Source organism: Cebus imitator, unplaced genomic scaffold, assembly GCF_001604975.1.
Source record: "Cebus imitator isolate Cc_AM_T3 unplaced genomic scaffold, Cebus_imitator-1.0 Scaffold404, whole genome shotgun sequence".
NCBI lineage: Eukaryota > Metazoa > Chordata > Mammalia > Primates > Cebidae > Cebus > Cebus imitator.
In genome coordinates this window covers 138,774-151,836 of record NW_016107719.1, presented here as the reverse complement: position 1 = coordinate 151,836, position 13,063 = coordinate 138,774, and the positions used below count along the sequence as shown (strand labels likewise).

Genomic DNA, 13,063 nt, shown 5'->3' with positions numbered 1-13,063 from the left:
AAAAAAAAAAAAGTGCTAACCTGACCCAGTGGTGCCAGGCTTCTCACTGGGCAGTCTGGCACCAGAATCTGGACTTCTCAGCCATACACCTTGTGCAGGCTCCGGGAGTCTGGCGAGGCCAGGTTTGGCCCGTCCATCCTGGGTTCTCTCTTTCATCTGTCTCTGTCTAGCAGCAGCGACAGTGACTTTGCACCTCCCTCCCTCCCCTCTCCATCTTTCCTGTATGCCAGTGGCTGACAGTGCACCAGCTCACCAGCCCACTATGCCAGGCCGACCCACAGCCTTCCTGGGTATTGACTTCCCAAATCCTTTAAACCCTTTGTGCTGGGAAGCCACTAGTCCACAGGTGCCATTGTGCAGGTGAGAGGAAGGGGCCCCTTCTGCCAGGCAGAGGCTGAGCCTCCACCAGGGCACACGGCTGGGTGTGTGGAATTCGGGCTGCAGGTCAGCCCTCACCTATCCTTGACACCCACTGCAGGCAGTCCTGCCAGCCAAATGAAGGGGGCAGGTAGAGAACATGTGTGGACTGAGTGTCTCTGTGAGCTAGGTCACGTGTTTGGCACCACAGCCTTGGGCGGGTATTAGGATGCCTGCTTTATGAATGAGGCAACTGGCAGTTAGAAGAACAAGTCCCTTGCCCTTGGTCACAGAAAGCAGCCTCAGGATTTGCAGCCAGAATTTGACTCCTCAGGCTAGACTCCACCAGCCCCAGGTGCCGTGATGACCAGGGCCTAATGAGTTCATAGGGTGACACTCTGTGCCCACCTCCACAGTCGCCGCAGCTGACTTTTAGGAACGCACCCCACCCACACAGTCAGGCTCTGTCCCAGACACTGAGGCACTCTGGCCCTTGCCAAGCCCTGGGGGGAAAAAGGCAGGATGCAGGTGAGACAGTGAAATTGAGGACAGTTTAGAGTTCAGCACTGAGCATAGAGGAGTCCCTATGCCAGCCGAGGGTGGCAGCAGAAGAGGCGGGAAGGCTTCCTGGATGAAGAGGAAGTCCAGACTAGTCTGACTTTTCCCAGGGTCCCGGAAGCCTCAGCTTGATCTTCAGGGTAAGGAGGCCACCAAGGGGCCTTTGGCTAAGGAGGGATCCCCATTTCTGTGTTACACCACAGCTAGGGGGCGCTGTGCTGGCGGACGCTGCAGGTTCCTTCCTAAGGAACCCAACTGTGGGAACCACAGCAGCCCCTGGGCCCCCCGCAACACTGTCTCCCATTCTTGAGGATCCTTGTTTTCCCCGCCCAATCATCCACTTAGAAAGAGCCCTGGTTTGGGAGTCAGCCCCCAAAGTCAATGTAAACCCCATTCTACTGCTTAACTGGTTGTGCAATGGTGGGCATGTAGGGCCTCTGGGTGGTTCTGTTCCTTATAATGGAGCTTCCAACCCTCACCTCTTAGAGCCAAGATTAAACAATGAATGTAGAGGGGCCACCATCATGCATTACATCTGGCTGCTTTTAATAATCATTAAAAACGGTTTAATAAAACCGCATTATTGCTTCTACTGTTACACTCATTGGTGGCCCTGGAACTGACAGCAGTAAATCTAAAATCTGAGAATGCCAGGGCTTGGTGGGACTTTAGAGGCCTGGGGTCACCCTCCCCCACTGTCCCTGCTTGATTGGCAGTTCTCACAAAGGACTGTGGGCCATAGAGGAGGGTGTGAGAGGGCAGGCTGTGGGTGTCAGGGAGGGGTGGAGGGGTGCCTGTGTGATTCCAGAGTCGGGATCACTGTAAGGGGGGGGTGCCCTAGGAGTGGAGAACCCCAGGACGTAATCGCCCCAGGCTCGTGTCAGGAGGGTACACAGCTGCACTGAGGCGAGCACGAGCCCGAGGCGGGATCTAGGTTACCCCTCTAGGACCTCCCCAGCCTGGTCCCTCCTGCCCACCCCTCCCCCAACCGCCAGACACTAGGCTTTGAGGATTGCTGTGAGCATTTTAGAACAAAACCTTTTTTTTTTTCAAAGGGGGGTGAGGTCAGGGATGGTGGCTCATGCCTATAATCACAGCACTTTGGGAGCCGAGACCAGCAGATTGCTTGAGCCTAAGCGTTCAAGACCAGCCCGGACAACATGGCAAAACCTCATCTCTACCAAAAATTTAAAAATTAACCAGGCATAGTGGCACATGCCTGTGGTCCCACCTACTTGGGAGGCGGAGGTAGGAGAACTGCTGGTGGGCGGAGGTTGCAGTGAGCTGAGGTGGACCACTGCACTCCAGTCTCACCACAGAATCAGACCCTGTCCAAAAAAATAAATAAAAATAAATAAAAATAAATAAATAAGTCGGGGTTGGAGAACAAGGAAAGCATCCCCACCCTGGCTAGCAAAAGCTGAGGAGGAGCAATGGCGTCGCGCAGCTTGCAAGAGCAGTGAGCTTTTCAGAAATTTTGCCAACTCGTTGTTAAACATAGCTATGATTAAACATTGAATTACATCAACTTACGATTAAACTAAGTTAAAAACAGGCAATTTTTTAAAAAGCATGAGGCATCAGGGAAGAGCCAGGTAAACAAAGGCAGCCGGTACCACGTGGCCTTCAGACCTGGGATCGGGCGGGGCCTCAACTCTGGGTGTGTCCCCCAGCAACTCGCTCTGCCGCTCCCTCCAGTCTAAGTAAGTTTCTGGCCTACTCCGCAGGGTTACTGTGGGAGCTAAGTGACACCACGGGAGTACCCAGCAAAGTGCCACACCAAGCAGGCCGTGACAATGTTAGTTCCTTTCACTCCCTAGGAAGTTCTTGGCTAGCGTCTCTTCCTGGGGCCTCTGGATCAGCGGGGTCTCATCTCTCTGTCCTGCCTCCCTCCCACCCTCTCTGGTGGCACCAGGTCACCCCACCTCCACCAAAGGCTCCCCACCCGCCACTCGTCACGACCCTCCAACCCAGCAGGCCGCCCCAAGCGGACAGTCATCCTTAGTGCCAACGTAGCGGCGCGCCTTTCCTCCTAGACTGCGCCCCTTCCTCCGCTCAGGTCCAGTGCCGGAGCCCCGCGCCGCGCACCCCAAAGAGCCACTCCCTTCCCCCTCCAGAAAGACAAGCGCCACGCCGCGTCAGTTACCCGAGTCTCGGGCTCCCGGCTTCCTGGCTCCGTCATGGCCCCCGCGGCTCGGCGCCCCCTCCCCGCGCCCGCAGCTGTCCCCTCCTCCCGCCACCAACCTGCAGCCTGGCCAAAGGGAGGAGACTCCGGAACAGCCCACCGCCGCGGCCACTCGGAGCCGCGGCTACCCGAGCCTTCCACCGGCCAGGCCGTGGGGGGGAAACCCGCTCCGCCCAGCCCGGGCCCGCGCCGTCCCCGCGCCACCCGGCGTCCCCCGCAGACCCCCAAGGGTCCCGGAGGCTCTTCGCGCGGGGGGCGGCGGGTGCCGGGTGCGGAGCGAAGGCGCGGGGGATAGACTGGGGGCGCGGTGTGGCGGCAGACGGCGCAGGTTCCCCCCTCTGGTGGCGGCGCGGTGGTGCGCGCCGCCCAGGGAGCTGCGGCCCGGGGTTTGAACTGGCCAATTTCTCCAGCGGGCAGGGGCGAGCGCCAGCTCGGCTGCCTGGGAGAGTGAGTGCGGGCCGGGGGGCGGCGGCCGGGCGCTAGGGCCGCTGGGGATTGGGCTGCCGGCCGGATCACCTGCGCCCTGGGAAGGATCGCGTTGCGAGCGTGGGACTGGGTGCCCCGGGAACTCCTGACCCACCTAGGGCAGAGGGCAGCGAGCCTCGGGCCGGACTTGGGCATTCTGGAGGCGGGCGACCTCGGGCTGCCTGGGGAGGCCGCAGGCGATGGCATGTGCGCGGCCCGGGGAGCTTCCTCGCCCTGCGCCCACCCCTCTGCATTCAAAGGAAAGAGGATTCTAAGCCCAGGATGCCGTCGTACCCCTATCCCGGGCATGTTTTCACTGCTCTTTCCTGGCGCGATCTAGTACTGTAGCTGCTAGGAGCCAGACCCCCGCCACAGGAAGCGCCCCTATCTGGAGTCCTTGGAAACTCTTGCCCCACCAGCTTCTGCTCTGGGCCCCAGGTCCCGCTGGTGGGGAGGGGGGGGGCGGGGCCGGCTTTCCGGAGGGAATCTGCAAACTTACCCCGCTGCGCGCCCCAGCCCCGCTGGCTTGCCGCGGTAAACAAGGAACCCGGGGGAGTGCGGAGGGAGAAAGCTTCTCCCAGGCCTCACCCTACTGCCCACACCGACCTCCTCACGCCTGTCTCTCTTTCCTGGTTCCCACCCGTGCCAGGTGACACGCGGAGCTGAAGCCATGGTTCATCAGGTGCTCTACCGGGCGCTGGTCTCCACCAAGTGGCTGGCGGAGTCCATCAGGACTGGCAAGCTGGGGCCCGGCCTGCGGGTGCTGGACGCCTCCTGGTACTCACCGGGCACCCGAGAGGCCCGCAAAGAGTACCTGGAGTGCCACGTGCCCGGCGCCTCTTTCTTTGACATAGAGGAGTGCCGGGACACGGCGTCGCCCTACGAGATGATGCTACCCAGCGAGACTGGCTTCGCCGACTACGTGGGCCGCCTGGGCATCAGCAACCACACGCACGTGGTGGTGTATGATGGTGACCACCTGGGCAGCTTCTACGCTCCCCGGGTCTGGTGGATGTTCCGTGTGTTCGGCCACCGCACGGTATCAGTGCTCAATGGTGGCTTCCGGAACTGGCTGAAAGAGGGCCACCCCGTGACATCCGAGCCCTCACGCCCCGAACCTGCCGTCTTCAAAGCCACACTGGACCATTCCCTGCTCAAGACCTATGAGCAGGTGCTGGAGAACCTTGAATCTAAGAGGTTCCAGCTGGTGGATTCACGGTCCCAAGGGCGGTTCCTGGGTGCTGAGCCAGAGCCGGATGCATTCGGTAGGTGCCCCAGTGCTGGGTGGTCCCTGGGGAGTATTGCCCCATGGAAGGATAGGGAATAAGCACGACCGGGACCATCTCCAGGGTCCTAGGCCTTCAATCCTCTCATGTAGACCTCAGTCTTTCCATCGATAAAACTAGAGGATGGAGACAAACCTAAAGGCTTTTTCAGCTTGGATCCATAAGGCCCCAAGAATGTGTCCTCATAGCTGCGTGCTAACAAGCCACCTAGCATCCATGTGGAATCACATCAGCAGAAGTCACTGGTGACATGTCCACCACCTCCACTCCCAGGCCCCAGCTGCCCCACATGGACTAGAATATACCTACGGGTGTCATGCCCCTAGCTAGCGTTTGCATTGCTGTACAGAAACCTCCCAAGGTGACATGCGGCTTCTCCAGGGCTCTCTCTCCCGCAGAAACCCTTATAGACATCAACAGTGTCCTTCCCCCAGGATCCTCCTCTCCCCATATCTAGCTTTCGCAGGGTGCCTGACTGGTGTTTGCAAAGGCAGTCTGTTCCATAACCTTTCCAGGCAGCTGCAGAGCTGTAACAGCAGCTGCCATTTCATGCCAGACACTTGGCACTGCCTTATCTCAGCCAACAAAGCTGAATGCCCCTGTTTTAGCAGCAGGGGGCTGAGGGGATAGGATGCCAGGGTGTTAAGTTACTTGCTCAGTTAAGTGGTGGAAGCCAGGATTAGAACCCAGGGCTGCCTTGTTTTAAACCATGGCTATAAGCCAGGACGTGTCCGGTGCTGCCTTACCCCTACTTCCCAGGGCTGGGAGGGCGTGCCCTCTGCTGGCTGCCCCAGGAAGGTGGCTCGGAAGTTCCCCTTCTGTTGAAGGGAAGGCAGGAGTATTGGATACTGCTTGAGGGTGGGGGGAGCCTCAGGAGAGGAAATGCTGAGTTCTAGAGCCTCCTAACCAGAGAGAACCTTGGAGATCTTGCCTTTCCTAGATGCACGACTGGAGTCTTGCTGCCATCACTCCTGCTGGGTGCCCTCTAGCCCCTGCCTGGCCATGTCCAGGAGCAGGGCACTCACTTGTTGCTGGGCACCTGCTTGGTGTCTGTTTCCTCCATCAGAGCTCCTCCTCTACAGAGTCTAAATCATGTGCAACACTTTGCCCGACTTGTTGAAAAACATCTCTTCCTGTCTGTACCTCCCACAGAGAGAATGCTGGGAAAACTTTTGCACACTCTTAGAGCTGGAGGGCCTGAAAGGTGACCTCATTAAACAGAGGGGAGCCCGAGGTGCACGAGGCAGGGTCAAGGCTGCACAGCCCGTTAGTGCAGAGCCAGGACTGCACCGGGCGCTGGCCTTTCCAGACCTCAGATTTTTCCTGCCCAGCTTGCTCCCTAAAGGTCTGGAGTTGAAGACTCAAGTTCATTTGGCACCTCCCAGAGAATCCCAGCTGGGAACGCCTGCAGCCCTCTCCTGGCCTTGGTTCAAGACGCCTCCTTTCCTTGGGATTTAAGCTGTCAGTGGGGGAGGATCAGTGGTGTTGGTTCTCTTGCTGCTTCCCAGCCTGCCCTGAAGCAACCTGAGAAATAAGTGGAAGGGACAGCTCGGAGGTGCCAGGCGTAATGTCCTCACTCATTTTACAGATGAGGAAACTGAGGCCCAGAGGGGGGAAACGGCCTGCAGTGGGTAATGCCTCCTGAAGGCCCGGGATGCTGAAGTTCCTCCTCTGTGATCCTGTTCCCGCTTCCTCCAGCCCCCATCAGAAGCACCAGGGAACATGGATTCTCATTTCAGTTCAGCCACTCCTCCTTGGGGTGACCTCAGTCCACTTGCTTGGCCTCTCTGGGTTTCCTTATCATCAGATGAGAAGAGTCACGGCAGCCCTACCCACATGAGTGTGCATTTGTTTAAATGTAGCAGTGGCTGGAAAGGGATTTCGAGAAGGGTAAGGAACGAAGCAAAGGCCAGGGCCATCTAGAAAGGCCTGGAGGGTGTGGCACGTGTCCCCCCCCCCACCCAACTCTTCCTCCAAGAGGCTTTGCTGGCCTCCATACAAGATATTTTGGGGTCACAAAGGCACATGAGGCTCTGCCAAGTTGCTGGTTCCCAGCTTGGGGTGGGATCAGGGAGGCACCCTGTGGGCTCAGCGGTCCTGATGTCATACACAGGAGCATGGGGTGGCAGGACTGGGGCTCAAGCCTTGACCCGGATCATCTCTGGAAGGAATGACCCCAAAGGGAGCCAGAAGCAGAGCTTAGACACCTGGCAGCCACTTCCTGCCCACCTTAGGCAAGCAGCTTCCTCTTTGGCTGCAGTTTTGTGCCTCCAGAAGCCCTTAGTCCTGGAGTCAGACAGACCTGAGGTTACATCGGATGTGATACTGATATGTGGCCTCAGGCAAGTCTCTTCATTGCTCAACTGTTCATGAAAGGAGCGCTGCTCACCCTAGAGGGGGGCTGGAAGAACTGAGAGGCAGAGGGAGGAGTTTGTCCAGCCCAGTTTCTTTATCGACTTAATTTAATTTGCCTTCCTCCTTGGAGGGAGTGAGGGTGAAGAAGAGAGGAGGGTATCGACCCCTCATGAGTACTTTTATTTGCAGATTTTGAGATGGAGTCTTGTTCTGTCACCCAGACTGGAGTGCAGTGGTGTGATCTCTGCTGACTGCAACCTCCGCTTCCAAGGTTCAAGCAATTCTCCTGCCTCAGCTTCCTGAGTAGCTGGGATTTTAGGCACCTGTCACCATGCCCAGCTAATTTTTGTACTTTTAGTAGAGATGGAGTTTCAGCATCTTGGTTAGGGTGGTCTCGAACTCCTCACCTCATGATCCACCTGCCTGGGCCTCCCAAAGGGCTGGGATTACAGGCATGAGCCACTATGCCTGGCACAAAGCCATTTCTATATATTCTCTTCTGGACACCTGCAAGGGAGGCAGGCAGGGGTAGGTAGGCTTGGTCCCACTTTGCAGGTGGGGACAGGGAAAGGACTTCTCTATTAAGGCAAAGTGGCTGAGACTTGACCAGGGGTTGGCAGGATTCAAGGTGGGGCTGTTTCCTAAGGCCACTGCTGTGGGTGGGGTGAGCTGTAAGCAAACCCACCCCTGCACCCATCACAGATCCATGGGGTGGCTTCTCTGCTGCTGTATGGGTCCAAGAATCATCCCCTTTGCCTATCTCTCCCTCCCAGGACTGGGAGCAGGGATGAGGGGTTGGGGGAGGGTGCAGGGTTGCCTCCTGGCCAGGGTTAAGGGGTGGTTGCCTTCCAGGGCTGCCTGCTCTCGATTCGTTAGTGAAAGCAGAAAGGGCCAGCTTTTCCTGGCCATGAAAATCCACAGCTAGGGCTGGGCTTGGTGGTTCACGCCTATAATCTCAGCACTTTGGGAGGCCAAGATGGTAGATCACGAGGTCAGGAGATCGAGACCGTCCTGGCTAACATGGTGAAACCCCGTCTCTACCAAAAATACAAAAAGATAAAAACAAAAATTAGCCAGGTGTGGTGGCACGCGCCTATAGTCCCAGCTACTTGGGAGGCTGAGGAAAGAGAATTGCTTGAAGGCTGGGCGTGGTGGCTCATGCCTGTAATCCAAGCACTTTGGAGGCCAGGGCAGGCGCGGATCACCTGAGGTCGGGAGTTCAAGAGAATTGCTTGAACCTGGGAGGCAGAGGTTGTAGTGAGCCAAGATCGTGCCACTGCATTCCAGCCTGGACAGCAGAGCCAGACTCCACCTCAAAAAAAAAAAAAAAAAAATCTATACCTACCAGTGGCCTAAGGAAAGTTAACTCAAGCACAGGAGATCATCTCATCTATTACCTGCCTCAATCTCTTTTTTCCAGGGAGGCTCAAGCTGGTCAAAACAACACAGGCGTTGGGGATAGACCAATCAAACTTCACTTACCTTTGCTGTGTGTCCTGGGGCAAGCGGCCTCACCTCTCTGAGCCTGGCCTCTCCAGCAGTGCTGAGAGTAATCTTCCCTGCTCTGTGAGGGCTTAGGAGGATAAAGTTCTGGAGAGCACCTCCTGTCGAGTGCCTGGTGCCACAGGTTATGGGAATGGGGGCACCGGAAGTCTGCAGCTAGACTTGGGAGGAGAACCATGGGAGCCTGGGCTTTCCGGCCCCACGTGCCCTTCCACCAATTGGCTGTGCTTCAACATTCCCTGGCCCAGGTTTATCTCAGCCCTTCTCACAGCTCATTTAAATGCCCCAGACAGGCCGTGAGCTCGCCCCACTTCACCCTGTCCAGGCTGGCCCAGTGTGGGAGGCTGGCTCCACAGAAACTCCCTGACTTCATCTTTACTCAGAAGAGGAGCCCTTTATGTAATCAGAAGAACACAATGGGGCTGTGTCATCGGAGAGGGAGCAACAAAACAAAACGGCTGCAACCCTGTGCTTTCAAATGCACTTCAGTCCAGCCCACGACCCGGAGGTGGACACATCTGAAAGCTGCGGTGCTTGGGAAAGAATGCCCTTGACGCCAGCTGATCAGTTGTTTCTCGTTGGTAGGGTGGGTGCACATCTTGTCTCAGATTCAAGTTTTCAGGCAAACAGATGAAACGCAGCAGGAAGAAATTGCTCTAATTTTATACGTTGTATTCAATCAAACTTTCTTTTTATTTATTTATTTTAGACGGAGTCTCACTCTGTCGCCAGGCTGGAGTGCAGTGGTATGATCTCGGCTCACTCCAACCTCCTGGATTCAAGCGATTCCCCTGGCTCAGTCTCCAGAGCAGCTGTGATTACAGGCACATAACACCACGCCTGGCTAATTTTTTTGTATTTTAGTAGAGATGGGATTTCACCGTGTTGGCCAGGATGGTCTCCATTTCCTGACCTCATGATCCTCCCCCCTCGGCCTCCAAAAGTGCTGGGATTACAGGCATGAGCCACCATGCCCGGCCAGTCTTGCTGTATCACCCAGGCTGCAGTGGCATGATCACAGGTCACTGTAGACTCCTAGGCGCAAGTGACTCTTCTATCTCAGCCTCCCAAGTAGCTGGGACTACAGGTGCATGCCACTCAGCCTGGCTCATTTTTTTTTTTTTTTTTCATAGCGATGGGGTCTTGCTGTGCTCCTAGGCTGGTCTCAAACTTGGGCTCAAGCAGTTCTTCCACTTGGGCCTCCCAAAGTGCTGGGATTACAGGGGTGAGTCAGCATGCCTGGCCTTTCCTGTTCTTTATTTTCAGGCTATTCAAGTGAGGCAGTGGGAGTGGAGAAGGGACAAGGAAATCTGTACCTGGTGATCAGTTGGTGGCAAACACCACTGCCAATCCAACTCGACTCGTGCGAATAGATTTCGGAATCCTCTTTGGCCCTGGGGTGAAAGGACCAGGACACCGCTGGCATAATCATGCACTGAGTCATGTGCCTGTCGGTGTCCCTGGGTGCTTTTAGCTGCAGTAGCTAGACTTCTCCACACACCTGGGAGGTAGGTGGGGTTTTCTCCCCATTCTGCAGGAGGGAGACTGAGGCTTGGAGGTTCAGGGTCTGCTTGTCTGCACATACCCCCACTATGTGTCTTGGGGCCACAGCACTCAGATCCTTCGCCTCCTGCTCCTGCCACCCTGCTTGGGTCCTGTCACATAGTCCAGGTTGAATAGGGTGGTGGGGACTGGGGAGCAAGGGGAGCTCAAAGAGATGGAGGTAGACTTGTGTCAGGCCAAATGGCAGGTTGGGCACTGGGACGGGGGTCAGCCACAGAGCCCCCACCCCTGCCAGGGTGTGGGTGGCTTGACAAAGAGAGGAGTGGCCTGGGCATGCGTGGGATTAGCCTGTGGCCTCACCCTGTGGGTGGCACCAGCTCTGGCCATGGCCCAGTCTCCTTTGCCCTACTTTCCTGCTCTTCTAAAGCCAGATTTGGCTGAGGGCCCTCACTGGGTACTGAGACAGTTCTAGAAAGGGCCCCAGAGCCAGTCTAGTCCCCCCATGCTGCTTCCTTCCAAATTCTTGGAGGGGACCAAAATGCCCACACCACCCTATTCTCCCCCTACACCCTCCATGGGTGGTCAAGTGGCTGGGGCGTAGCATCGCAGCGTGGGTGGGCCAGCCTCCAAAGCCAATGCTTTCCTTGTGCCATTCACTCTGGACAGCAGCCAGTACCCAGCGGATACTCTCATTTCCCTTTTTCCTATGGAGAAACTGAGGCTCAGAGAGCTGACATCACTTGCTCAACGTGGAATTTGACCTTACGTCTCACACCAAGTCACAGGCTCTTTCTGCAACTGTGTGCTTCACAGAAAACCAGAGGCCCTGATATGATCCCGACTCTGATTTCATCTTTCCTTGTGACCTTAGATGTGCCTTTTTGTTTTGCCAAGCCTCAGCGGATTCATCTGTAAACTAGGGTGACATATCTGATTAGTTACGTGGTTATCTGTTTAGCGTCTGTCTACCTTGTTAGACTGGAATCTCCCTGAGGGCCTGGCTCTGTCTCTCCCTTTCACTGCTGTGTTCTCAGCACATGGTATTTGCATTCATTTGTCCCATTTGCTCTTCTCAACAATGCTGTGAGGTAGGTATATACCACTGAGCCCATTTTACAGATGAGAAAACTGAGGTTCAGAGAAGTGAAGTGATTTGTCCAAGGTAACGGTTAGTGGAGCTGAGACATGCTGCCATCCTCTCAAGCAGGTGTGACTCTGGGCATCCCCACTTCAAGACAGGGGGGCACAGTCGTCTTAAGTAATGAGAATTGGTAGTAGGTAGGGCTAGGAATAAACGGAGCTCCAAGCAGAGCAAATATGCTATTTTTATTTGCAAAGCTATCTATCCTTCCAGCTATAGCCAACTGAATCCTCCAGGCCCCATTAGTCCCCACCCCTCATACCTCCCCTAACCTGTGTCCTCTGCCCCGCCCAGGACTGGACTCGGGCCACATTCATGGCTCAGTCAACATGCCTTTCATGGACTTCCTGACTGAAGATGGCTTCGAGAAGAGCCCAGAAGAGCTCCGTGCTCTGTTCCAGGCCAAGAAGGTGGATCTCTCGCAGCCTCTCATTGCCACATGCCGCAAGGGGGTCACCGCCTGCCACGTGGCTCTGGCTGCTTACCTCTGTGGCAAGCCTGACGTGGCCGTGTACGACGGCTCCTGGTCCGAGTGGTTTCGCCGGGCGCCCCCAGAGACCCGTGTGTCCCAGGGGAAGTCTGGGAAGGCCTGAGCCACGACCTCTCCTGCTTACTGTAACTGTGGCCAGTTTAGTGACCCCGTGACTCGCAGCCAGGCAAAGGAGATTGACATGATTTTAGAATTGCTGTGCAAGCCTCACTCTCCCTGTCAACACTGGAATAAACTTTGCCTTTCTGAACAGTGTGCTTGTCTACCACTCCCTGGGTTCCATCCTTGCCCCCAGACTTCCATCTCTTTCAAACTCTGGAGACTCCACGAAGGACAGAGACCACCATAGCTCCCTCCGGCTGGGGAAGCCACACTGAGCATACCACTTTGACTCAGTTTTGGCAGAAGTAGCCTCCTGCTGTCCCATGTCAGGCGGACTCTGTCCCAGAGCACGCTGGGTCCTACCTGGAAGACAGATGAGAAGGGGGTCAGGAAGGCAGATTGCTGAAACCCAGGCTGCGACAGGCTCAGCCTCCTGTGTAGGGGCGGGGGACAGCTGGCCTTCCCAATATGTCCAGAGAGGTGTCACACGGCTTCAGGGCCTCTCAGAAGAGGCCATGCCCAGGAGCAGGTGAAAGGAAGGTGATCTGTGCCTGGGGCACCGTTCCTGGCTCAGAGTAAGATTCCCTGGGGAGCAGTGGAGGGAGGAGCTGGAGAAATAGCTTCAGCCCTGGGTGAAGGTCCAGGCTCTGGCAGCTGAATCAGGAAGCCATGGTAGAAGAAAACCACCATGTAGATCAGCCCCATATGGCTGGATCTCAAGTTTCCCAGAAAAAGGCTCTCTTAGCCCTTCTTTGGGGTTGTAGGAGACTCCCAGCTTCCTACTCTCCAGCCTCCCCAGTAAACACAGGATCCTGGAGGACTGGAGACCAAATCTGTCCTTGGCTTGGTGTTGGAACAAATAGGTGCTCAGGAGACGCTGAGGAGGTCGGCTTTGGGGCTGGTAGGTTGGGTGGTGAGGATGAATGCTGAGGCTGGTGGGATCTATAGTGGAGGGACTGGAGTGGTCTGGAGGGCTGACCCCTCTCACTTCCACGCCACTAACAAAACAATCCTCTTCCCATCTCCCGTGTGGTTCACATCCTACCGTGGGAAGACAAAGCAAGTACACACAGTATGTCAGATGGCGATGAGGTGCAACGGCAGAAAAGGTTGATAAA

General features: G+C 56.2%; 2 protein-coding genes across 3 annotated transcripts in view; one reads left to right on the top strand and one right to left on the bottom strand.

Moving 5' to 3' along the window:
* The window catches only part of MPST (mercaptopyruvate sulfurtransferase), a 9,587-nt gene extending 6,291 nt beyond the window's left edge, over positions 1-3,296 (bottom strand). The window contains exon 1 of one of the 2 annotated variants that reach the window (XM_017508906.2): positions 3,160-3,296. Coding sequence is in view for 1 of the 2 variants with exons in the window: in XM_017508905.2 (XP_017364394.1) it covers positions 3,062-3,097 (36 nt within the window). In the remaining variant the exon portion in view is untranslated. Of the gene's footprint in view, positions 1-3,061 lie in introns of both variants that reach the window. The other variant, XM_017508905.2, reaches the window with a different exon arrangement.
* A 106-nt stretch (positions 3,297-3,402) lies between these two features.
* Positions 3,403-12,093, top strand: TST (thiosulfate sulfurtransferase). Its single transcript, XM_017508907.2, has 3 exons — positions 3,403-3,547; positions 4,215-4,830; positions 11,648-12,093. The coding sequence occupies exons 2-3, from the start codon at positions 4,236-4,238 to the stop codon at positions 11,944-11,946; spliced, it is 894 nt and encodes a 297-aa protein (XP_017364396.1). The 5' UTR covers positions 3,403-3,547; positions 4,215-4,235; the 3' UTR covers positions 11,947-12,093.
* The last annotated feature ends 970 nt before the right edge of the window (positions 12,094-13,063 follow it).